Raw genomic sequence first — 25926 nt, 5'->3', positions numbered from 1 at the left:
CAGAAAACCAGCATGTGCACCAATATTGACACCACTCCTTAATATTTGGTTGCACACTCTTTGGCAGCAATGACAGCCTCCAGATGTTTCTTATATCCATCTGATAGGTTTATTTTATGTCCTAACCTGCAAAGAATCAACCAGAGACAAAGATTACTTTTCTGCAGAACAGGAGAGTTGAAAACAGACGCGAAAAATCGCTGTCAAACACTGTCTGGAATCAACTCTGCTAGATCTTTTGTCTGCATTCCTCTTTATTATGTATAGAAAAAGGGCTTCTTCACACAGTCACACAGAAAATTGACCAACGATCCTTATGTTCTGGAACCTTCTGTGGACATGCCCTTACAAGGGCATGTGGCTGACCACAACTAATCAGTTTCACATGAAGCTAATAACACATGAATGTTTTAACGTTTTTAGCTTCCAGGCAAACATCCTAAACAAAGTTAATAATGTACTACAAAAGACTAATAAAGTACTACAAAAGATTAATAAAGTACTACAAAAGAGAGAAGTTAAGTAAACATAAAACAGAATAATAATATGAGAATAATAATATAAAAAGAATAATATGAAAACACAACTCGTAAAATAAACTCATAAGTAAATGAACCTGGAGAATAATTTTTCTAACACCATCTATAAGCTTGTTCCATTTCTCAGATGGTACTTTCTCCCACACTTTTTGAGGTTTGTCCAGGTTCTCTTTTGCAAAGATCAATCATTCTTTTTTATGTTTTTTCTTCAGCCTCCGCCTTTCTTGGCCTCTGCCCATAAAGCGGATGTTTAGTGTGCAGCGTGTGGTACTTGTTGAAACAATTCCACCAGGCTGCTCCAGGTTGGTCCAGGTTGGTCTCCAGATGTTAGACGTGGCGTTTTTTCCACCATTTGCACCAACCGTCGAAGACTTCTGTCATCATTTTTTCTCTTTTCCCCATGTTCAGAAAGGTTCTTGACAGTCCCATGCCTGGAAACCTTCTTAATAACATCATACACCATTGAAACATTAAAAATATATTTTTTAATCCTGAATTCTAATGCATTCTAGTGTCATTATTTTTGAACACTGAATTGTCTTTTAGTTTCTTAATTGATAGCAACATCTATCTATCTTCTTATGTTTGAAGAGATGTGAGTATGAAAAAAGCTTTTTCAAAGATCAAGTTGCTTTTCTTTCAAAATATTTTTAGCAAGTCTGTAGATGTATCTATGTCAGGGATCTAAATACAAATCTCTATCCACTTTATCTCCTGATCCACATTTCATGTTCTCGTTGTTACGATGTTTGTCTTTCATGTAGGTATACCCAACTTCATCAAGTCCCCAGATGATCAGACAGGGATTTACGGAGGTGTTGCTTCATTCATTTGTCAGGCTACAGGCGACCCTAAACCTCTTATTACCTGGAAGAAAGAAGGGAAGAAAGTCAACTCTCAGCGCTTCGAGGTATGACAAGCTTGGTTAACCTTAGGCCTAACCAAGCCTGACTAAACATTTTTGATTAAGGATAAAAAAATACAAGATGCTTTGGTCTAAAAAAGGCATTTTTCACATATACTTCATAGCTATTTCAATAGGTTCACCTTACTAATACCAAGTTGGATCCTGTTTTGCTGTAAAGACTGGTTTAGATTCCACAAAGTGTTAGAACATTTTGAAGTAGACTCACTTCAAAATGATGGCATCACACAATTGTTGGTTGCACGTTCACGATGGAAATGCCCCATTCTATCATATCTGAAAAATACACTATGGCATTGAGATATAATGACCTCAGAGGCCAGTAGGGTCTTTGTTCAAGATTGTACAAGACCATGCAAATTTTTTTAAATTGAGAATCAAAAATCGGAAGACAACTCACCAGATTTTGCATCTTGGTTGCGAAAAACTTTGGGATCTCTGGATTAATGGATTGTAAAACCAGGGTTTTGTATACATTTCCTATTGGTGTCAAAAGTCTTTAGTAGGTTGACTGAAATAAAGTGAGTCAGAAATCTCACAGTGATCCTTTTTTTCTCTGGCCAGGTCAAAGAGTTTGATGACAAGTCAGGCTCAGTGCTGCGTATCCAGCCGTTGAAAACCAACCGTGATGAGGCCATCTATGAATGCACAGCCAGCAACAGTGTTGGAGCAATCGCTGCACCTGCCAAGCTTATTGTCTTAGAGGGTAAGATCTGTTGCTGGCTATTATATGTATATATATGGTAATCTGGGATATTGGACATGGGCTCTACCTGAGGTTGATATAAGAAATTTCAAACCTGCTGGAATAGCACCGAAAACAACAGCCAATTCTTTAGGGGTCACGGGAAAGTTATATTTACAAATAAATTCACTATAATTAAACAGTTGATCATCCTCATTAAACAATTGTTTTACAGACAGAATATCATTATCCACCCAGTTCTTAAGAAATAGGGATTTATGCTTGAAGCAAATATTGTGGTTATTCCAAATAAAACAGTTATGAGGGGGAAAGTTATGTTTATAAACCAATGTTCATGATAAAAGTAGTTGTTTATGGAAGCCTAACTTTGAACGTAGAATGTAGGGAATTAAATTACAAGAACACTGAAACCACCTGAACTTAGTCTATTGATCATGACATTCTTCTTAATTAGATGGGCTTTTTTCCCAAATGAAATCAAAGAGTATTTGATCAATTTTAGTGCAAAGGCTGTTTGGGACATTAAGAGCTGAACTGGCATAGACAAGACAAGAAAGACCTTCAGTTTTGGTCAGCAGGACTCGACCAGTGACAGTCAGGTCTCTCTGTAACTATAGATTAAACCTTTGTTGGCAAGAGGGAATAATTGGATCAAAGTTTTTGTTAATTCTTGCTGTTTGCTCTTTAACTATAGTTACCCCAAGTAAATTGTTTCTGAGCCACTTAAGGAGTTAAAGAAATAATCATGTTCTTCAGGAGAATGTCTAGACACATACAATGATTTATAATAAGTTTCACATATATTGTCAATCATTTTGGGGTCATCAATGATTGTGCCACTTGAATTAAGTTTAGTAATACCATGTTTGTTTGTCTTTGCTTTTCAAGTTTGAAGAAGTAGCTAGAGTTTTGTTCTCCCTCTTCTAACCATTTGGCCCGTGAACATATAAAAGCTCCTTTTGCTTTTTTATTATAAATTTGATCAAGTTTAAGCTGAAGGGTTTGTAACTTGGCTCTCTGTTGCTCAGATAGATTTTCAGGAAGAGTAGAGGATGATGAAATCAACTCAGAGACCAAGTAGGTTTCCTCCTTTATGCTATTTTTTTATTCTGTTTACCCCAGCTTTACTTAAGATTTTTCTTAACTCATATTTTAAAAGCTCCCAGTAACGCCCATAGTTATTTTCAGATTGTGCTAGTTTAAAGAGCTGTGCAATTTTGTTTTTAATTGTTAAACAGACAAATTTGTCGTTAAGAAGACAAATTTGCATCATCTTCCATTATGCAGGGTTCCTTTTAGTAGTTCTATCAGGGGAAATACAAACCTGTAACAAAATGCCTTTATGATCAGTAAGAGGTGCTTGAATAATCTCAGCTTTGCAATTTGAATCTTGTAAAGACTCAGATATTAGTCAAAAATCGATTCTTGAGTGTTGCGAACCAGCTTTCTTTTTCCATGTAAAGTTTTTTGTGTTTGGATTATTTACCCTCCAAATATCTATTAATCTTCGTTACCACTATAGCATGTAGAGGATGTATATGAATGGAAGTGGTTATGGGGATGTACTGCCGATCTGACATTCGTTTATGTATTTTTTTGTTTTTGAATATTTATTTATGGTTACTGTCCTTTTGGATGAGCTTGTATTGTTGTATTGCAGATTTCCCCTGCTTCCAAGACAAATTTCTCCTATGGGAGACTAATAAAATTATTTTATCTTATCTTGTACTTCAATCAGAGTAGCATACCTTCAACCTGTTTTTACTTAAGTAGATTTACTTAAGCTTTAATTATTTGGTAAAAATCTACTCAAGTGCTGAGTAAACTGATCATAACACCTGATTTAATATTCAAAATGTGTCCTCAGATTGCCAAAAATATAAAAGTTATGTGAAGATTTTGGTATTTTAAAGAATATTACCAAAATACTGATACAAATAAGGAGTTAGGTGTGGAAGCTGTTTCTAGACCAAATTTACCACAGGGGCCAGCGTAATCAATGTTTTTCTGTGGAGAGCACTTAAGAGAGCACAACTGCACAGTGGCGCAGTTGGTAGCACTGTTGCCTTGCAGCAAGAAGGTCCTGGGTTCGATTCCCGGCCGGGGTCTTTCTGCATGGAGTTTGCATGTTCTCCCTGTGCATGCGTGGGTTCTCTCCGGGTACTCCGGCTTCCTCCCACAGTCCAAAAACATGACTGTCAGGTCAATTGGTTTCTCTAAATTCTCCCTAGGTGTGAGTGTGTGTGTGAATGGTTGTTTGTCCTGTATGTCTCTGTGTTGCCCTGCGACAGACTGGCGACCTGTCCAGGGTGTACCCCGCCTCTCGCCCGGAACGTAGCTGGAGATGGGCACCAGCAACCCTCCCGACCCCATTAGGGACAAGGGTGAACGGAAAATGGATGAATGGATGGATGGATGGCTGTTAATCTGTTAGCATGATTTGTTCTTTAAATTGCCATTCATATTACTTTAGCTGGTACCATTATATATTAAACTAGAAAATTCCTGAAGAAATTTAACCCGGGCCTGCCAAAGTGTGCCCATCGGTTTTTAACCTAGCGTTCTGATGCTAAAAATTAGCATCAATGCTAAAGTAAGCTACAATGTACTCATTAGCATGTGGAGAGTCAGAAGTATGTTGCGTAAGTTGGACTTACTCTATTCAGTATGTTAAAACTGTATGTAAGTATGTTTAGCATGAGCTAAATTATGCCAAAATGCTAATGTTAGCCTACATGCTGCCAGTGCGGTATCACTAGTAAGTTGTGTCACTTTGACTTCCTCCATTCAGTATACTAAACATGGCTAATAAATAAGAAAAATAGCTGAAAGACTTTTTTTAGGGAAAATGCTAACGCTGGTGCTATTCTATGCAAGGCAGTACACAATAATAAATAATAAATTTTATTTATTATATAATAGTATCAGCCAAAATAATATAAATGTCCATATAAAGAACAACTCATATTAAGAGATTAACAGTAAATAAATACATAAATATTTCGTACATAAACAAAGTTTGTTAGGGCTTTCTGTGCATTTTGTTTAGAAATGAATTTTATGAGTTCAATGTATTATTTCACTATTATTTTATCAATGTGGTTTACCAGTTTGGATAACCTGACTTCCTATCCATGAAGAAAAAACATGCAAGGCAGAAATACACCAGACACAGCCCAGGGGTGGTTCTGGGGGCTGGGGAGGGGAGCTTCACAGGGATACTAAAGAAATTATACTAAATAAATGTCTTTTGTTAATATTTAATGGTGGATTTATTTAACTTTCATAACTTTATTTTTTACAATTAATTAGAAATTAAAGTGCTGCACTTTTAGTTGCTGTATTGAGATAGGATCACACTTCCCATCTGCTAGATCAGGATCTACAACCTGGATCTCTGGAGACACAAGAGGCTCTTTGGCTCATTTGATATATCAAATGTTGAAATATTGCACTGCTTTTTTGTTTCATTCTTTTTTAAGTGTCCCCATGAAAAAACACTGATTACGCTGGCTCCTGTGGTAAATTTGGTCTAGAGCCAGTCTCCAAGCCTAACCCCTTATTTCTATAAATATTTTGGTAATATTTATAGAATTTTCTATAAATATTTTCACGTAACTTTTATATTTTTGACTGTCTGGGGACACATTTTGAACATTAAATCAGGTGTTATGCTAAATTACTCAATGCCTGAGTAGATTTTTGCCAAATACTTTTTACACCTACTTAGCCTTAAGTAAATCTACTTCAGTAAAAATGTGTTGAAGGTACTCTGATTGGAGTACAACTTTGGGGTATTCTAAGCCACCTCCATGTATGCTCTATGGATAACTTTTTTTAACAAAGAACATTGCCATAAAATATTGTCTTGTCACTGCATCGGCCGTCTCACCCCATGAGAGTAGGATGACACATGCCATTGAAGGTGTCCCTTATTTTAATTGCTGAAATTAGCTCTATATATAATCTCTTCAGCCTGCTCCTTCTTGCAATGCACTAGTATGCTCTGTTTCCATACTGCTAAAGGAATGATGGTTTAGGTGATAGAATTGTAGATTTGTTTTTCTGACAGACGACCAGATACCTGCTGGTTTCCCCAACATTGACATGGGACCCCAGCTGAAGGTTGTGGTGCGAACAAATACAGCTACGATGCTGTGTGCAGCCAGTGGAAACCCAGACCCTGAGATTTTCTGGTTTAAAGATATGTTGCCTGTGGACATCAGCAGCAGTAATGGGAGGATAAAACAGCTGCGGTCAGGTGAAGTAGTCTTTTCAACTTATTCACACATTTTCATGTTGTAATTTATCAAAAAGGGAATTGAGCTACAGCTTAGATGAGTGTTTAGTGATTTTAAAATGCTTTGTGGTAAGACCTACCTTTCTCACAACACAGCTGATGGTAAAATAGAGGAGACACAACGATTTATTTGATGTGAGCATCAGCATGTAAAACTCAGCTTGACTTTAAGCAGAACTCACAATTTCATCAAGGGGATTCTTTCTCAGACATGAGGTAAATATGTTACACAAATGTATTTAATAAGAAAATAAATATTCAACCACTTAATATGGAATTTGTTGATTTTTAGCAACAATAGATTTATTAAAAAAACCATAATACTAAGAAATAATTATAGCTATTCTGGTCAATAGCAGATTAGTGGCCAAAATCCCTCAAGAATAACACAAGGTTATATTTAAATCACTCAAATGATGTCAGCACAAAAACAATAACTGTCCCACAATTTCAGTGTGTTTTAATCATAAAAATGTCCACAACAGAGTCCCATGTTCTCAAAAAAACAAAGTCCTGAAAATATTCCCCAAAGTTTAAAGTCCCAATCCAAAATGAAAAGTCCAAAATAACAAAATCTTCCCCCAACAACAGAAACAGTCCTAAAGATGAGAGTCTGATATATTTATCTTTTAATTTATTTAATCAAAAGAAAACAAATATAGAGGTTATGTTACAATTCTCCTCCTCTCCCCCCAACTGGAGGCAAGGGAGGCTGAACTCAGGGTGTGGCGTAGGGGCTATCGCGACCCATGTTTGAAGGCCTTGAGTCCTCGACGCGGCCGTCGCGGGTTCGACTCCTGGACCCAATGATATTTGCCGCATGTCTTCCCCCTTTCCTGTCAGCCTACTTTCATATAAGGGACACTAGAGCCCACAAAAAGACCCCCTGGAGGGGTAAAAAACAAAATGGAGGCTGAATTCCAAAATAAGGGTTTAAGACAGTGTCAGGGATGTCAAACTCCAGTCCTCAAGGGCTGGTGTCCTGCAACTTTTAGATGTGCCTCTGCTGCACCACCTGAATAGAATAATTAGTTCATTAAGGCTCTGGAGAACTGATCTAAGCAAGGAGGAGGTAATTAAGCCATTTCATTCCAGTGTTTTGTACCTGTGGCACATCTAAAAACTGCAGGACATCGGCCCTTGAGGACTAGAGTTTGACATCTGGTTTAAGTTAACCACATCTGTACTGTGTTCCTCTGTGCTGGTTTTTCCACTGAAGCTAGACCTACCTGTAGCTGGTCCTGACCACTTTGGTGATAGCTTTGAGTAGGTACCAGCAGTCAATTATTTTTCCCTTTGATTTTTAGTAGTCTAAATGCATTTTTCTATTAAGTGTATTACCAGAAAAGAGCAGAAGAAATTTCAGCCCATTATGTCAAACGGTGTTTCAGATTTTGTAGGTGTACCTTGCCACAATCACCCCTTTTTCTACCTTTGAGTAGAAAACCATGAGGTTTTTGAAAGCCGATTACTTAAAAAATAAATCAATTTGACACTTGTTTGTAATGACACTCTTTAAATATATATATAAATCACATTTCAAAACAAGAACACGCACAGTATGAATAGCTTACTTTTAAAATGAAGATTCTTTAAAAAATATAATTTTGAAAAATAAATTTCAATATTTACCCTAACAGAAGACATAGCATTTTTGGGACACCACATTAAAAAAATATACGTTGAAACCAAGCCCAAAAGCTATTTTGCCCAGCCTGCTATATGGTCTTAACAAGCTACATTTTTGTAGGGGTCTGGGACTGTTTAATAAAGATTTATTAATCCACAGAAATATTTCCAAAGCTAATTTGACCGACGGAAATTTTTTTTGAAAATAGACAAAATTGAGTATTTTCATCAGATTTCAATAAAAGGCATCCTTTTTCCACCATCTTCAATAGTTTACTTGATATTGCTTGTAGGAAAGAAGGATTTGTTTTTGTTTTTGTTTTTTTAAATCTCATTTTAGAGAATTTTTGTCTTGCACCAAAATGTTTCTTTTTTATGCATTCATTGAAACTTCCTTCCTAGATGTCAATTAGGCTGCTGCATCACATAAAAACATTTATTTGTGGCTATCTTTAGTAACTTTTTTGATATTGCTGGCAGAAAATAATTTTTTTTAAATGGAAAATTCCCTACTACTGAGTGCCAAAGTGCCAAAGGAAGTACAGTTTTTCACAAAAAGTGTCTGGGATTTATTATTGCAGTATAGATACGGTCACTTCTGCATGCCATCCCCCACACGATGATGCCGTGGAGGGTTACCCATGCCACCTATATCAGAAACTACCACTGAGCACATCTACTAATGCGCATCATGTGAGTGTCGCACAAATCGCACAAAAGCAGCACAAATGTCATGATCAGATAGCTGGGCGATCCGTCTGGTTTTCAGTTCGCAAAACTCCCCAAAATTTGTTAAACCAGTGACCCAGCTAGAACCATGCACACAGTAAAAAGCTCAGGATTGTTAAAACTCCGGTTATTCATTTTTATTTAGCTTCACTATGTAGCCACATTTAGCTTACAGAAAGAGTGAAAGAAGAAAAGGGGCAATTTGGGCGAGGTCCATTCGTGTGTTGATGTGCGTGGGCCGTCACATACATTGATTCTAAAGGTTTGGCACCAATATAATATTCAGTTTCCCAAATTAATCTTTATTTTGATACCTAATTTGTCAGGTTTATTTTTTATAATTCATTCGCTATTTGATGATCTGTTCAGAGGTTTTGATACTTTTATGATTTACAAAAAAACTAAAAAAACAACCTTTGACCAACTGAATATGTCTAGAAAGCACATCATTTAAGGTTTAATATATTAGTGTGGGCTCAGTTGGTCTTTTGTTCATGATGCCCAAACCAATTTTCTTGGACAATGTTTCAGCGCAGTGCAGGAGGGGCGTTCGAATTAGCATAAATAATGCGTTCTAATCAGACTTTTCAAAAAACTTATGAAAACTATTGGGAACATTTAAGTGTTTTATTTGATTCAATATACATAAAATGGGTATCTTTGGAAAGAAAAATTAATAAACATTAACAAAGTAGTGTTGCTTTTGGGAAAAAAAGTATTCTAGAAAGGACTTTTGATGATGGGAAGTTAGGATATTTTCTGTGATGAGCGTGCGTTCTCTCCTATTCTTGAGTGGAAAGAGTATCACTACTGGTACCTACTTTGAGGAAAAACTATCTATTGCTTTGAAAAGGGGATGACACCCAGACCGAATCTCCTGGCTGGAAATGTACACCCTTCCTCTGGGCGTTGTAGTATTTGGCTTTTTTGGTTTGACTTATCCCAACTTTCCATTTGACTTCTTCCTTCATGTCATTGTGTTGCTCCATCAATTTATAAACAGTTTGATGAGGGTTTTGCTATCATCCTCTCCAATGGCCCTTGAAGTTGACATCAAAACATTAGCTCTGCAGGGGCTCTCCCTGTGGTTTCATGTTGAACACCACTGATGCCAAAACGGAACTCCCCGATATGTTGGCCACATAGATTGTGATGCTGTCCAACAAATGAGGCTATCATTGTTTAAATAGTTCTGTTAGCCCGATCAGTCAAATTAGATTGGGGTGTAAATGGTGTTTTACCCCCCAAGTAGAGCAAAAACTGGACATCTCTTGACTGGTGAACTGGGGCCCACTATCTGACACAAGGCTTTGAGGCACTCCAAAGCAAGTAAATATCTCCTCTCGGAGGATAGTAATGAGTTTCTGTGCCTTGCTGTCTCTTATAGGAAACATTTCCATTTTTTAAAGGTTTTATTGGCTCTAGTGGCCTTTATTTGATAATGAATTGACAGGAAAGTGGGTAATGAGAGAAGGTGAAGACATCCAGCAAAGGTCACCAGACTGGGAATCAAACCTGCGACAGCCGCGTTGAGGACTAAGGCCTATATGTGGGTTGTGCTTAACCTCTGTGCCACCATAGCATACCCCAGGAAACATTTCCACCCACTCTGTGACATAATTGATCACCGCAAAAAGGAAGACATTTCCTTTTTATACTGCGTGGAAAAGGTCCCATCAAGTCCACCCAAGTTTTTCCCAGGGTTCAGTCAGAGGTGTATGCCAGCTGGACCTTGATTATCTGGTTTGTACACTGACAGACTGCACAGCTCTTTACATGCGTCCACACATCTTCACAGACTGATGGCCAGCATGCAACTTCCAACAATCTGAGGAATGTCTTTAGTGAAATTAAAAGCATCAACATTAATCACCATTTTAATAACGGTAGAGGTTTTTCTTGTGGCACCTCACATTTTACTTAAAAAGTCTTACAAATGCATTTTGGTTGCTGAACATGTCCACTCAAAGGACAATCATGGAAATACTGGAGAAATTGAAGAACTAAAGACTTTGGGACCACCAGCGGATATTTCATGTCATGAAATGCAGGGGCACCATATAGGGGGGAAAGTTATGAATATTCCAAGGGCCCTTGACCGACAGGGAGCCTCCTAAAGAAATTTTATTTTTTAATTTAAAAAAAAAAAAAAGAAACAATTGGGGCCTGTCAATTACTGTTATTGTGTTTTTTAAAATTGTTTATAGCAGTAAAAATTAAATGTTCCCCCTCCCAGACCAAAAACCACACATCCATATTTGTACTGAACCCCCCTGGATCTGCATGAAATGGTTCGTTCCTATGGTGATGGTGTTCAGCAGCAATCAATACAAGACAAGAACAAGTGTGGTAGCTGCTATGCTGCCTAGAAAAAAAATAAATTAAGTTTTCAAAAAATAGAGAGATAAGAGAGAGAAAAAGACAATAGTGTCAATTTGTAACCCAGTTTTTCTCCAAGAGAGGTGAGTAGACTGTGTGAGATTATCAACCATTTAGCATAGTTAGCTTAACTACAGACTGCTGTTTGCCTCCATAGCATCTAATGAATTAAGGAAAAGAAATACCAAGACATTCATATATTTAACTTGTCCCTGTACCTTTTACCACACTTAGTAACAGATGAGTCAGTCTAACCCCAATACCAACATAAACCCTCTTCCTCCCACTGTCCCAGTGTAAAAGGTGAGCAACACTGTGTGTGTGACAAGCTAGTTAGCATCATTCCAGGGATTTCTCTGTCTTTGCTCTTTTTACAATTACACAAAAAAAACAATATACAGTATTTATTACTGACAGAAATTCAAACAATCTTTATAAAATGATGAAAAATCAGCCTCCTGTCTGGACTGGAGCCAGTCCACACAGTTTTACAGGCTTGGGTTTAAATTACAGATATCTTTTGCCACGTCCCTCCTGACCTGTTCTCTCCTAAGCTGCAATATGTAACTTTTATGAAAAATATATATTTTTTACATATTTGTTAAAACTGTCATTGTGTTGTGACAGTATGGCATGAGAGTTAATTTGTGAAAAAATCTATTTCCTCTGCCTTCTCCCAGTGCTATCTAGAAACAACCAATCAGAGGCAGGAGGTGGATTTTAGTCCTGTCAATCACAATCTCATGTGGCTGCTCATCCTCCCTCCCCTCTGTGCTATGCTGCAGCTAGCATAGCACAAAGCTATGCAGATTCAAACTGTGAATGCTGTTTAGTTAGCATAGCTACCAATGACGGCAGATGAACAGTTTTTCTGTAACAATAAGTTGCTTCTCTGCCATTAGCACATTTAGCAGTGAATGAATGAGGTTGATTAAGTGAAGTGAAGTTTAAGGTTGAAGTGTCTAGGTTTTGTAGTCTTGGAGCTGGAGCAGTTCTAGTGCAATCCAGATGCAAAAACGTGGTAAAATCGCCTTTTACTGAAGTTTCACAAATCACAAACATGGTTATAAATATTCTGCTATTAGTTGAGAATAATTTAGTCTAGGTTTGAAGAGTCTAGGTGTTGTAGATTTGGATTTAGAGCAGTCCTCATGTGACCAAGATAAAAAAAAGTGGCGAAATCGCCCTTTTTTGAAGTTTCACAAATCACAAACATGGTTATAAATATTCTACTATTAGTTGAGAATAATCCAGTCCAGGTTTGAAGAGTCTATGAGTTGTAGTTTTGGAGCTGGAGCAGTTCTTTTGTGATCCAGATGAACCTTTGTTAAAATGAACCTTTGTCAATGTCAATGTCAAATTTATTTATATAGCACTTTAAAAACAGGTGTAAAACTGCACCAAAGTGCTGTACAAGTACGACAATAACAAAAATTGATAATAAAAAAAAACAGTGTATCATAACACTACTTCAAACAAATTCCAAAGAATAAAAATTAGTTTTGAGAAGCGATTTAAAATGATCCAGACTGTGGGCAGATCTAATTTGGAAAGGTAGATTGTTCCATAGAGTAGGAGCAACAACAGAAAAAGCCTGATCTCCTTTCCTCTTAAGTCGGGTCCGAGGGACTTTCAGTAATAGTTGATTATTGGATCTTAAAGTTCTGGACACAGACTGAAAATTTAATAGGTGCCGAAGATAAGGGGGAGTTAATCCATTTAAAACTTTATAAGTTAATAAAAGAATCTTAAAATCTATTCGATAAAAGACGGGCAGTATGGGCCTTATTTGGCCACGCTTCCTGGTTCCTGTAAGAAGCCGTGCCCCTGCGTTCTGGATCATTTAAAGTCGTAGCATCTGTAATTTATCCAGGCCTCTATATAAAGAATTGCAATAAACCAAGCGAGATGTAATGAAGGCATGAATGAGTCCTTCAAAGTCCTTAAAACAAAAAAAAGATTTAACTTTTGCTAAAATTTGCAGGTGATGAAAACTTGATTTAACAACAGATCTAACTTGTTTATCTAGCTTTAAACAGCTATCAAAAGTAAAACCAAGATTCCTAGCAGAGGTCTGACAAAACTGAGCTAAAGAACCAAGAATCAGATCTGGATTTGTAATGTGAAGACTCTGACCAAATAATATAGCTTGAATTTTACTTTGATTGAGGTGAAGAACGTTTTCTTCCATCCAAGATTTGACTTCAGCTAAACAATCGATCATTCATCAAACAATCATTCGTTTCACAAATCAGAAAAAGATTTCACAAATCACAAAATGGTTCTAAATATTCTGCTATTAGTTGAGAATAACTTAGTCTGGGTTTGAAGGTGTTGTAGTTTTGGAATTAGAGCAGATCTCGTGTAAACAAGACCGAAAAAAAAGGGTGAAAATTGCCCTTTATTGCAGCTTCACAAATCAGAAAAAGGTTTCACAAATCCCAAACATGGCTCTAAATATTCTGCAATGCAGGTTTGAAGAGTTAGGTGTTGTAGTTTTGGAGCTGGAGCAGTTCTAGTGTGATCCAGATGCAAAAAGCAGTAAAATCAACTTTTAGTGAAGTTTCACAAATCAGATAAGGGTTTCACAAATCACAAACAGGGTTATAAATATTCTGCTATTAGAGCAGAATAATCCAGTCCAGGTTTGAAGAGTCTAGGTGTTGTAGTTTTTTAACTAGAGTCGATTAAAGATGCGGAAGGTACTGAAAAATTAAGTGGGCTCGCCCTTTAGCCATTTCCCGAATCGGAAGCTGGAATTGCTCCCTTTTTTAATCTAAGGTCCTTCAGCTTTGTGTTCTTTAAGGCAGTGTTTCCCAACCCTGGTCCTGCAGGCACACTGCTCTGCATGTTTTAGGTGTTCGGCACACAGCAAATTCTGCAGAGTTAAATCAACACTATGCTGAGTCTATTTGGTCCTTATCAGAATTGGTGTTAATTTAACTCTTTTCAAAGTTATTTCACCAAGAAAATGAGTAATTTTAACACTTGAAAGAGTTATAACTATAGTTAAAATAACTCTGTAAGAGTTAAATTAACACCAATTCTGATAAGGACCAAATAGACTCGGCATAGTGTTGATTTAACTCTGCAGAATTTGTTCGGCTTGTTTCAGTCCAGCTGATTTCAATTGATGACTGGTTAACAAGCGTTTGCTTAACTGCAATCAGTTGAATCAGGCACATTAAAGCAGGAAAACCTCTAAAGCAGTGGTCCCCAACCCCAGGGCCGCGGACTGGTACATGTCCGTGGACCAATTGGTACCGGGCCGCACAAGAAATAATTAAATATTTTCTTTTAATAATGTGAGTCTGGAGGAGCTTTTATTTTGAAAATCCTTTAACCAGATTCTCTCAGTTACGTCTTGCGCACCAACATTGAGCCCACAAGCAGCAAAATGAGTAATGAGTAAACAAATGTCTTTGGAAAGTTTCTTTGCGAAGGGAAAAGGCCCAGAGAAGAGACAGGAAAATTGATTTATCCTGTTAGATAATTCCCACATTCCAAGCCTGCTCTGCATGATATGGCAACGGCTCGTTAATGAGGCAATGAAGCCTTCAAAGTCCTTCACCAGGTAGAGACCAAGCACCCTGTGCATAAGCAACGCTTCGGGTGACATTGTCTCTTATCACTCCCAGATGGGACCGTCTCGTTGCAGAGAAACAAGCTCAGGGCTCCCATTAATCGTTATTGTGAGTTTAAATTTTCATAAAAGTAAAATGTTCGTTTTTGTGGCGCATCTGTATCTTATTTTGAAGGGTTATGTAAATTGGTTAGAGACCACAGTCAGAGAGCATTACGGCAGTGGTCGAAACTAGAGGAGAGGCGTAGAGCTTGTGAGTTTTAGGTCTGATTCACACGGGCATGATTTAAGGATTGTCAGTCGATTTTCCAAACCACTGAGCTGATAAAAGTCCAACAGGTTTATCGGTTCATGTGTCCAGCCACATGGCAGGAGCAACACACCACACAAGAACCAATTCCACTCCCGATTCCTGAAGAAAATCCAGTAAAAACCCCAACATGAGTAAACCCTACTCATGTTGGGATTTTTACCTCAACATGATTAGGGATTGGGGTTTGTTATTCTATTGAATTTAGAATAACAAACATGTCCGACAATGTAGAAGCAATAGTGATAGTTTGTGGACACATTTTAAGTGATAAAAGATATAACAAAAAGAAAAAAAAACGTTGGGATAAAAGGCAGCGGGAGCAGCCGCTCTATTTGCTGCACTGTGCACTAACCGGACTCTCAGTTGCGCCATGTCAGCTGTTTGGAATTCCCCTCCGTTCTTACGTCACCACACTTTCTGATTGGCTACCTGTCACATTCAACAGGTTGCGTTCTCGCTCCCAGTCAGGGAAAACCCCACAGGCTGTGATAAAAGGGCCAAGACAATATTGAATATGCCCCATTTTAGATGGGAGCAGTCTGACTTTCCACGTAACACACCACACACACAGGATAATCATACGATTATCACAAGCAACAATCTTAGAACTCGGAATGTTCTAAGATTGTCATTAGGAGAAAATCGGGGCAAAAGATTGAAAATTGTGTCATGTGACCTCCTCCCCACCCGTCCCCCGGGTGCAGTAACATTGCCCCAAGCCTTCACTGGTCCGCGGTGATAAAAAGGTTGGGGACCTTCTCTAAAACATGTAGGACAGTGTGCCTTGAGGACCAGGGCTGGGAAACACTGCTTTAAGGTCTTAGTGTTACTTAGTTTTGTTACTTTTTTATGTTTCTTGTGAAGAGCTCAATAGGATGGTGTTTACACCATCCTATTGATGGTGGATCAGTTGCTCGACAATCTGGCTCTGGTCTGCTCACTTGTTCCCATTAACTTGCTCTGTCAGGTTGAATACAGAAGTGATTCCATGGAAACAACACAGAACGGCTCCTTGATTTTCCATCCATCTCCCCCCGGTAGTTTTAGGCTGATTCCTGAAAACATTTGCGAACTGGAAACACATCTTAACTTTATGGTGTGGTGTAACATTTTTTAACTGTCAAAGAGGAATGGAAGGTCACCCTCTGGAAACTGTTGCTGTGTTTATAAAATCCTCAGGGTTCACACAGTTTCCAGTGATACCCCTCTGCTGTCTTTCAGAGGTAATTAGATAATTTATCTATCTAATAATCTCTGGTTCTGATCAAATAAAGGAAGGCAGGTTGGTTAACCAGATTTTTCACACATGTAAACACCAACTCTCATTTAACCCCCTTTACTGTATATAAGTTAGATATCCCTTACTCAGCTATTTACATGTAAAATATACATTTTTCAAAACATATCTAAACTATGCATCCCAATTTTGGCAGAGGTGGCGCAGGGGCAAAACACAATCCACATAATCCTTGGCGCGGATGTCATAGATTTGAGTCCCGGCCTGGTGATCTTTGCCGCATGTCTTCCCCTTTTCATTACCTTCTTTTCTGTCTAACAACTCCAAATAAAGGCCAGTAGAGCCAATAAAAAAGAAATACGAAACCACACGCTGCTTCTCAAACTGACCAGAATAGTTACATATTGCAGCTGACATGCAAAGTCACTCTGAGATGAAAAATGAGTGAAAACAAAGTTGAGACAAAGTTTTTAAAATATTTTTGCAATTTCTACAGTTTTAGAAACTGATTTTTCCACTTAAGTTAGTTAATTTAAGTGGAAAAATTAATTTTATATACAAGGGTAAGGATTTCATGGAAACAAGAATAAATAATTTAATAATAAAAGTTTTAAAATCCAAAATCCAAAGTAGAATTTAAATCCAGATAGGAATCAAAAAAATAAAAACAATCAGTGACTTGGAAGGTTGGCAACAATAGAAACTAAAGGTGAGCAAAATTTAAAAGAATATAAACCTTCAGAATATTTATACTCAAGGTTAAAGCGTAGGAATACTGATCTAAAAAAAAACTTTTGTTTTGCACACTAAGAATAGCTTAGTGTAATTAGACAATTGAAGAGAGACAATAGAAATTCAGAAACAGTGACTTGGAGAAAAGGAAGTAAATACCACAAAGTGTACAAAACACACCAGCAAAGGAAAAAAAAGAATCTATTGAGAGAATCATTAACTTAAGAATCCTAATCTTTCATAAATGCAAAACCAAAGAATAGTGCTGTAGCATATTATTTGTATCATGTAATATTAGTATATAGTATAAGTAACACTATATGTATTAATCATATTAATATATCATGTAATAACATGATATATTAATATGATATATGTTATATCATATTGTCATAAAATATGTTGTATCATATTATCTATATCATGTCCTGAGCAACATGTGTGTCCTTAGGACTATCATTATATGCTTATTGTTAGTTATTATTGTTATGTGGAATGCTGGGACAAACGACATTTCCTCCCTTTAGGGGATCAATAAAGTATTGTTATATCTATAGATTATTAAAACTGCACTGCATCCACTGCTGATGTTTACAACCGTTCTTAAAAATGATTAGTTGTTAAACAACATAAATCTTTCATTTCATTTTATCTTTACATTTAATGTTTTGTTTTTAGAATTAGGCTTGCAGAGTTTGCTTACCTGCCACTCTTGTGTTTTTCTCTTCCCCCTGCTTTTTGTTTTTGTTTAATGCTAATGTTGATTCTTTATCTTATTTACATTCAAATGACTTCACAGGTGGTACACCAATAAGAGGTAAGAATACCAGGTAAAGAAAAATCATTTGGTCTCCCCTTCCTTTACCTTTATCCTCTTCATTTCAGTTTATCCTCATTACCTCCTTTCTGTCCTCATTCTTCATTCTGCCCTCACTTTAACACTTTCTTTGCATTCAGCAGACACCTTCTTTCCACTAGGTTTTTGGGAATATTAAACAAAGGGAGGAGGTACCTTTAACATAAATGTTAACAGAGTTCTAACAATAACAGCTAACCATATTTTCAAATCACTGTGATTTGATAAATAATACAAAATATACAGTAATTATACTGTGTATTTATTATACTTATCCTCTCAGGTTGTGGTCACATATACAGTGACTAAAAATGTCAAGTGTAAAATATTTAAAACAAACCAGTTGTCTTTTTTTCTTTACTTCCACCTGCAATGTTGTGTTTGACTTTTCCAATTTTTAGAGTATAATGCAGTTTCTAACTTCATTTTTTCATTCACTGTTATGTACTGGGGTAAGATTTTCAAAGGTATTATTGAACTCAGTGTTTATTTATCTCAGTACTTGTTTATCAGTACTTGGCACTGTAGTTATTAAAACAAGTCTTCCCTTAATTCACAAAAATGAATAAAAAAAATAAACTCAACAACAAAAAGTAAATAAAACATGTCGACTGCTTAGACTATATAAGTTCACAATTAGCAGAAATGGCTAGTTCCTGGCATTTGTGCCAATGTGTCAGTTAACCTATTGGAGGTCTGTGGAAGAAGCTGCTTGCATGTGTGGCCTAAAGTTTGTAATGACATTGACCTGGAGAAAGGGCTAAGTGTATATACCGCTAGTATATGCCAATAGTGTGTACCATTGATTAGTTCTTACCACTTTTTCTTTATAGTTACTTTTCAACTTGCTTTCTCATTGAATTCAATGAGAAAGTGTGTCCAAACCTTTGGTCTGTACTGTATATGCTATGCAGCATTTTTGCATTGTATTTAGAAATGTTAGTTTTAACTTAATCTTTCTCATGCCTCATTTAATTTTTGTGCCTCATGATAAATGAAATATTTATTATTATATATGCATATAATAAAGAGTATTTAATTTATCATGTGTAAAGACACTTAAGTAAAAACTGATCCCTTGCTGTTCCGAAAAAGCAAGGGACTTGCCTATACATCTTTTTTATTCATTTCTATTAATTGTGAAATATATTCATTTCTATTAGTTGTGCATTTTCTTGTACAGACAAGAAAATGTGCATAAAAAATGTGCATAAAAAATGAAAGAAAATCACCAATTATATTTCTGGCTCTAATATATAACTGTTTCACTCACATAAAATCCTACTGTTTTTGTAAGACTGAAATAATCTAAAACTTTGTCAAGTAAGTATTTCTTTTTGGTTCAAAAATAAATGAAAGTGTTTAGTGTTGTATGCCTTTCAGTGTGAGGATATCAATACAATCATTCAGTTTAGAAGATACAATTACAATCACCGGTTCAATGTTTGATAGGGGGTTTAAAGTCAGGTTTAAATTAATATCACATTACAATTTACAGTTTAATCACTATAAACTACTAGACTACTATGATAAGCTACTACAGAAAGTATTTTAGTCAGTATTTGGAAAAACTGACTAAAACACAAGCTATATTTTTTTAAAGCATTACACTCAGTTTTTTTTTTTTTTTTGTGGCTCTCTGAATGAGGTTAGGGTTAGGTTAGTCTGTTTGGTTGTACATAGTTTTCAAAACTTTAATGGACTATAAGATGATACCTAATTTCTATTTGTTTTATTTCTTGATAATTGGTTCTAAAGTTTAGAGTATGTGACAATAAAACAAAGACATAATTTAAAAATGATAAACTACTGTGTTGTATTCTCTGTACATTTGAGTAAAATTAAATTTCTCAAACTGTGGTCCCCTGACCTGTCATGATGGCGTTTAAGCTTTTGCCCACATGCAGAACACCACAGGGAACGGAAATCAGTTAAAGATTTCTTTTATTGAAGAAAACAAAGTAATGTGATATGGTGGGGATCCTGGGGTGGAGTCTGGAAGACAGCGGAAAACTCCGGAACAGGAGGAGATGGTGAGTTCGGGTCAAATGGGAAACGGGAGTTGCGATAGGAATAGATCGGTTCTTACTTGAGAAAGAATGATCACAATCAGGGAGGTAGTCTGTGGGTTCCAGGCTGAAGTCAATGGATCCGGCTTCCATAAACGAGCGGGATCCTAGGCAAGGAGGCTGCGGTGGAGGGCGGGCAGGTAAGTGATGACTTGACAGAGGTGGAGGTGAGGTCCGACTGCCAGCCAATGTCAACTGAGAATCTTGAGATCTGACGGGAGAGGTGAAAACGGGACTCGGGCAACCAGTGGGTACCGTCCACGGCGTCACGAGGAGGGCTTTAACCAAAAAGCCAGGATGTAGTGATGTTACGTGATGTGCCGAGGCTTCGAGGCTTCATCTCACCATCACTACCAGGATGGAAACCACTCTGGAGAATCCAAATCGTCTCGAGGAGTAAACAATTCCTGAAGAGCACAGAGAACAACGAAGAGTTACTTAGAGGGAAAAAGCTCAGAGGACTAGCTCCGAGGGGCTCAGTTTACCAAGCAGGTAAAACACTCCGGCGTCGAAGTTCTTCTTCTTCTTCTTCTTTAGATTTTAACGGCAGCTTGCATCCAATTATGTTGCACTACTGCCCTCTATTGACTCCTACTACCTACTCCTCAAAGACTCTTAAAAATCCCAGTGTCTTTTAAAAAACGAAAAATCTTCTTTTTCCCCTCAATATTATTCAGCTGATCGATCACCTTGTCAAATTTCAATTCCCTACTAACACCTAGTTCTGTTTTTAATAATCTTCTGTGACTTTCGTATTTCCTACATTTAATCAAAACATGTTCCACTGTTTCTACTTCATCACACCATCTACATAAACCAGTAAGGTGTTTCCCCATCTTAAAAAGAGTTCCGTTTAGGAAACTATGCCCAGTTCGTATTCTATTTATAATTATCTCTTCCCTCCTGTTTAATCCTCTGATCCTTTCTACATCGACTGTTTTTTGTATTCTAAATAAATGTCTTCCTTTAATTTCATTTACCCACCTATCTTCCCATATCTTCTTGCATTCTTTCCAAATTATACTTTTGCCTTCAGATTTAGATAACTTTATTTGCATAACAATATCATCTTGTTTAATTGTCTCCTTCGCCAGCTTGTCTGCTCTTTCATTCCCCATAATACCTACATGAGCAGGAGTCCAGAATAATACAACATTTTTATTTTGTTCACAGATCCTATGATGAACCGCCATAATCTCATATAAAATATTTTGATGATTTTTTGTACGTCCCTTTCCGATACTCGTCAACGCAGATAGAGAGTCACTACAAACTATTATTTTATTCCTATTAGTTTCCTCCACCCATTCTAAAGCTACTAAAATAGCACCTAGTTCTACCGCAAACACACTCAAATAATCAGATGTTCTTTTTGAAATACTAATCTTTAATTCAGGAATCACTATGGCTATACTGGTTGCTTCACTTTTAGGGTCTTTCGACCCATCCGTATAAATTTGCAAATATTCAATATATTTATTCTGCATGTGATTATAAAATTCTTGGCAAGTATCTAATGTTTTCCTTTTCCTAATATTTGTTAGAGTTCTGTCTACATTAATATATTTCCAAGTCCATGTCGGTCTCAAAGGCCACAATACAGTTGGACTAAATTCCTTATAATATACATTAAAAATTTTCGCTCTATTATCCCCAACCCACCCAAAACTATCCATTTGTTTCTTTCCTCTTTCCCAACACTCTCCTAATAATTTCTTAACCGGGTGATCTGCATTATGTCCCTTTAAACTTATCCAATAATTTACCATTAGCTGCTGTCTTCTAATGCATAATGGCATTTCTCCCGACTCTACTTGTAATGCACATATAGGTGTTGATTTAACTGCCCCTAAACATATTCTCAGTGCTCGGGCTTGAATAACATCTAACTTTTTTAACCTAGTTTTAGCTGCTGATCCATACACCACACTCCCATAATCTATTCTTGATCTAATTAGAGACACATATATATTTCTAAGGGAATCGAAATTTGCACCCCATGTCAACCCAGCTAAACACCTCATAATGTTTAGAACCTTTTTAGTCTTCTCCATAATATGTTCTATGTGATTTCCCCAAGTTAGTTTCTTATCAAAAACTACTCCCAAAAAACGAAACCAATCAACCCTTTCTAACTCTTTCCCATATAAACACAACTTCTTATCAACCCCTATTTTTTTATTTGTGAAAAACATTACTTTTGTCTTTTCAATTGAAAATTTAAAGCCCCACTCTACTCCCCACTTACTCACTTTATCTATACCTTCCTGTATTTTAACAATAAGATGGTCCACATTTCTTCCCTTTTTCCATAATGCTCCATCATCAGCAAAAAGTGACTTACCAAAACCAATGGATATTTCTTTAAAAATATCGTTGATCATAACTGAAAATAATGTCGGACTTACCACACTTCCTTGAGGGGTTCCATTTTCTATTTTACATATTTCCGAAAACTGACATCCTATTTTAACTTGAATATTTCTATCCCTTAAAAAATCCCATAACCAATTAAACATATTACCTCCTATACCTATCTGATGTAATTTAATCATTAACCCTTCCCTCCATAACATATCATATGCTTTCTCCACATCAAAAAACACAGCAACAACAGTTTCTTTATTAATCTGAGCTTTTCTAATAACATCCTCTAAACATAAAATAGGATCCATTGTTCCTCTCCCTCTACGAAAACCACTCTGATACGGAGCAATTAAATGGTTTGACTCCAAATAATGTGTCAATCTCTCATTCACCATCCTTTCCATCAGTTTACACAGATTAGATGTTAAAGCTATTGGTCTGTAATTTACAGGGTTACTCTGATCTTTCCCAGGTTTCTTCAACGGAATAATAATAGCTTCTTTCCACTTACAAGGCAGTCTCCCCTCCTTCCAAATCTTATTGAATAAAATTAATAATTTATTTAAAACTTCCTCACTTACATGTTTTAACATAATATAACACACCTCATCCTTACCTGGAGCACTATTCCTAGTTCTATCCAAAGCTCTTTTTAGCTCTCCAATAGAGAAAGGATAATTCATCAGATCATTATTATTCTTCTTTCTTCTTAAGATTCCATCGTATTCCTTTTTAGTTCTCTCCCTTCCCTCCATTTCATTACCTAATAAATTTCTACCACTATGTATCTCCACAAATGTTCTCACTAACATATCAGCCTTTTCCTTGTCAGTTACAGCTACTATATCATTTTTATTTAGTATAGGATAACTCCATTCCCTTCTATCTCCTCCCATTTTTTTGATCATCCCCCAAACATCCCCTAGTTTTGTACTACTGCCAATTGTGTCACAGAAACCTCTCCAGTATTCTCTTTTTGTGCTCCTTATTGTTCTCCTGACTTTAGCTTGTGACTTTTTATATTCAATTAAATGTTGAAAATTATGAGACCTTTTAACCAATTTAAATGCTTTATTTTTTTCTCTAACTGCTTTCCTACACTCTTCATTCCACCATGGAACCAACTTTCTCCTATTTTTCCCTGATGTTTTTGGAATAGCCTCCTCTGCAGCAACTAAAATACCCTGACTAATCACTCGGTTCATACTTTCAATACTGTGATCATTTTGAACATTTAAAATTTTCCTATCACATAGGTTATAAAATACCTCCCAATTTGCTTTCTCAAATATCCACTTCCCTCCTATCATTTCAGGCCTATGCACCTGGCCCATCCTTATTTTGCTGATTATAATGTAGTGATCACTACCAAATGACTTATTTTTAACTTGCCAATCACATAGTGGAGCTAAACAGCTAGAAACAAATGTCAGATCTAGTACAGATTCCTTACCTGAATTTATATCAATTCTTGTCTTCTTTCCATTATTCAAGCAAACCAAATTATTACTATCTAGAAATTCTTCTAAAATGTTCCCATTATAATCTACTTTTCCACTACCCCATAATGAATGATGTGCATTAAAATCTCCACACCAAATAACATTTCCTTTCATATCCATCTCTTCAAGTTTACTTACCTCAAGCTTTTTACAAGGATTGTAAAAATTTAAAACCAACAGTACCTTCTCTTCCACCCATATTTCAGTTGCAACATACTCCAAATCTCCTTTTCTTCCAATAACTTTATACGGAATACCTTCTTTAATCAGAGAAAGACACCCTCCCCCATTTCCTTCTTCTCTATCATATCTAACTGCAATATATCCATCCAATTTGAAATCCAAAAAAGGCCTCAGCCAAGTTTCCTGTATACAAATTACATCAGGTTTTTCTTTTAATTCGTAAACAAACTGTTTAAAATCTTGCCCATTTGACAGAAGACTCCTCACATTCCATTGCAATATTGAGACTATCCTTCTTGACTTGCCTGACTACACAGTTCTCCCCTTATGTCCTCCCACCAAATATTCTTTAAGTCTAAACTATGGCATGCTGCCTTTACAATAATCTGAATCCTTTCCGTTTTTGATTTCACATCCGATGTTGCATTTATAACTCCTGCAATAAAAGTCACCATTTTCTTTTTTTCCTCTTCAATTTTCTTTTCAACCATTACCATAATTTTTGAAATTACTTGCTTTTCTCCTGATAGAGATTTCTCAGTTTGTTTCTCTTTCTCAACTACTTTACACGCTTCTGCATATGTTACTTTCTGCGTAACTTTTGTTTTCTGTATCACTGATTGTCGTTTCATTACCTCGCATCCCCAAAAAGCGACACTATGCTCTCCTCCACAACTACAGCACTTTGGTTTAACTCCAACTCCACATTTACCATAGTCATGGTCTCCAGAACAACGGGCACATCTCTTTTTACCTTTACATATTTTTGCAATATGGCCAAATTCCTGACAGTTGAAGCACCTCACTGGTTTGGGCACATATTCCCTGACACTAAATCTTATCAAGCCAAAGAAAACCTCCCTTGGCATTTCTTTTGTTTCAAACTCCAGCAACACAGTTTCTGTTTCAATCTTCTCTGTACCCCTTTTCATTCTCCGTGCTCCTTTTACTTCCTTGTTTCTTTCTTTCAGATTCTCAATTAATTCCTTCATATCAACACTTAACGGCACTCCTGTTATGATTCCTTTGCTTTCATTATTTCTTTTTTCACCCACTTTAACAACTGCTCTAATTTTGACTTTACATACCCATCCAAGCTTTTTTGCCTTTTCAACCTGACCTTCAGAATTACAGCCAATCAAAAGATTTCCGTCTCTCAGTACTTTAGCATGTTTAATTTCCCCAACATGTGTCTTAAGTGCTTTTGTTAGTTTAAGTGGATCAATCTTCTTGACTCCTTCTCCTTCATCAAATCTTATTATAATGTTCAGATTTTGTCTTTTTTGTGCTTCTTTTCCTTCCTCAATTCCTTCATTATCAGTGTCTTCAGTGCTGTCCTCATTTCCTTTTTTTCTCTTTCTTTCAGCAGCTCGCTGCTTCTTTCCACCCTTTCCCACCAATTCCCACTCTTTATCTTCATTCCGACCACTCCTTCCTTCCTCGTCACTGCACTCCATACTATTACAGTCACTTCTTTCCAAATCCAACGTCGTCATGTTCCGAATTAAGTCGCATTTAACACCAAAGTTCAGCCTCCTTCAACAAACGCGTCTTTCCCCGGCGTCGAAGTGCTGGCAGTCAGCTTCTTTAACCTCCAGAGGATGATGAGATGATGACCGCCAGGTGCATAAAACCCATGGGCGCGCCTCCCAGGTAGACAGCCTCTGGCTCCATCTAGTGGGCCACAGTGATGCTACAGACTCACACCAGGAAGAGGGGAAAAGAAAAACAAAAAGGAAAAAAGGACCAAGACCCCCAGAACCCGACATGACCACTGGTAGTCAACGACCATTTACTTGCCGTGACTCGAGCTCAAACTGCAACATGTACTGTTAGCTTACCAAATGACTATGTTTAAAAATGATAATGGAAAATCA

General features: G+C 36.8%; 1 protein-coding gene across 1 annotated transcript in view; it reads left to right on the top strand.

Moving 5' to 3' along the window:
* The first annotated feature begins 1284 nt into the window (after nt 1–1284).
* Nucleotides 1285–25926, top strand: part of LOC114139662 (receptor-type tyrosine-protein phosphatase F-like) — a 153580-nt gene continuing 128938 nt past the window's right edge. The window contains exons 1-3 of the mRNA XM_028009702.1: nt 1285–1449; nt 2029–2170; nt 6243–6431. Coding sequence (XP_027865503.1) covers nt 1285–1449; nt 2029–2170; nt 6243–6431 — 496 coding nt within the window. The remainder of the gene's footprint in view (nt 1450–2028; nt 2171–6242; nt 6432–25926) is intronic.

The sequence above is a fragment of the Xiphophorus couchianus genome, chromosome 23 (genome assembly GCF_001444195.1).
Source record: "Xiphophorus couchianus chromosome 23, X_couchianus-1.0, whole genome shotgun sequence".
NCBI lineage: Eukaryota > Metazoa > Chordata > Actinopteri > Cyprinodontiformes > Poeciliidae > Xiphophorus > Xiphophorus couchianus.
The sequence above is the reverse complement of the archived record's forward strand: the minus strand, read 5'-3'. Positions and strand labels throughout refer to the sequence as shown.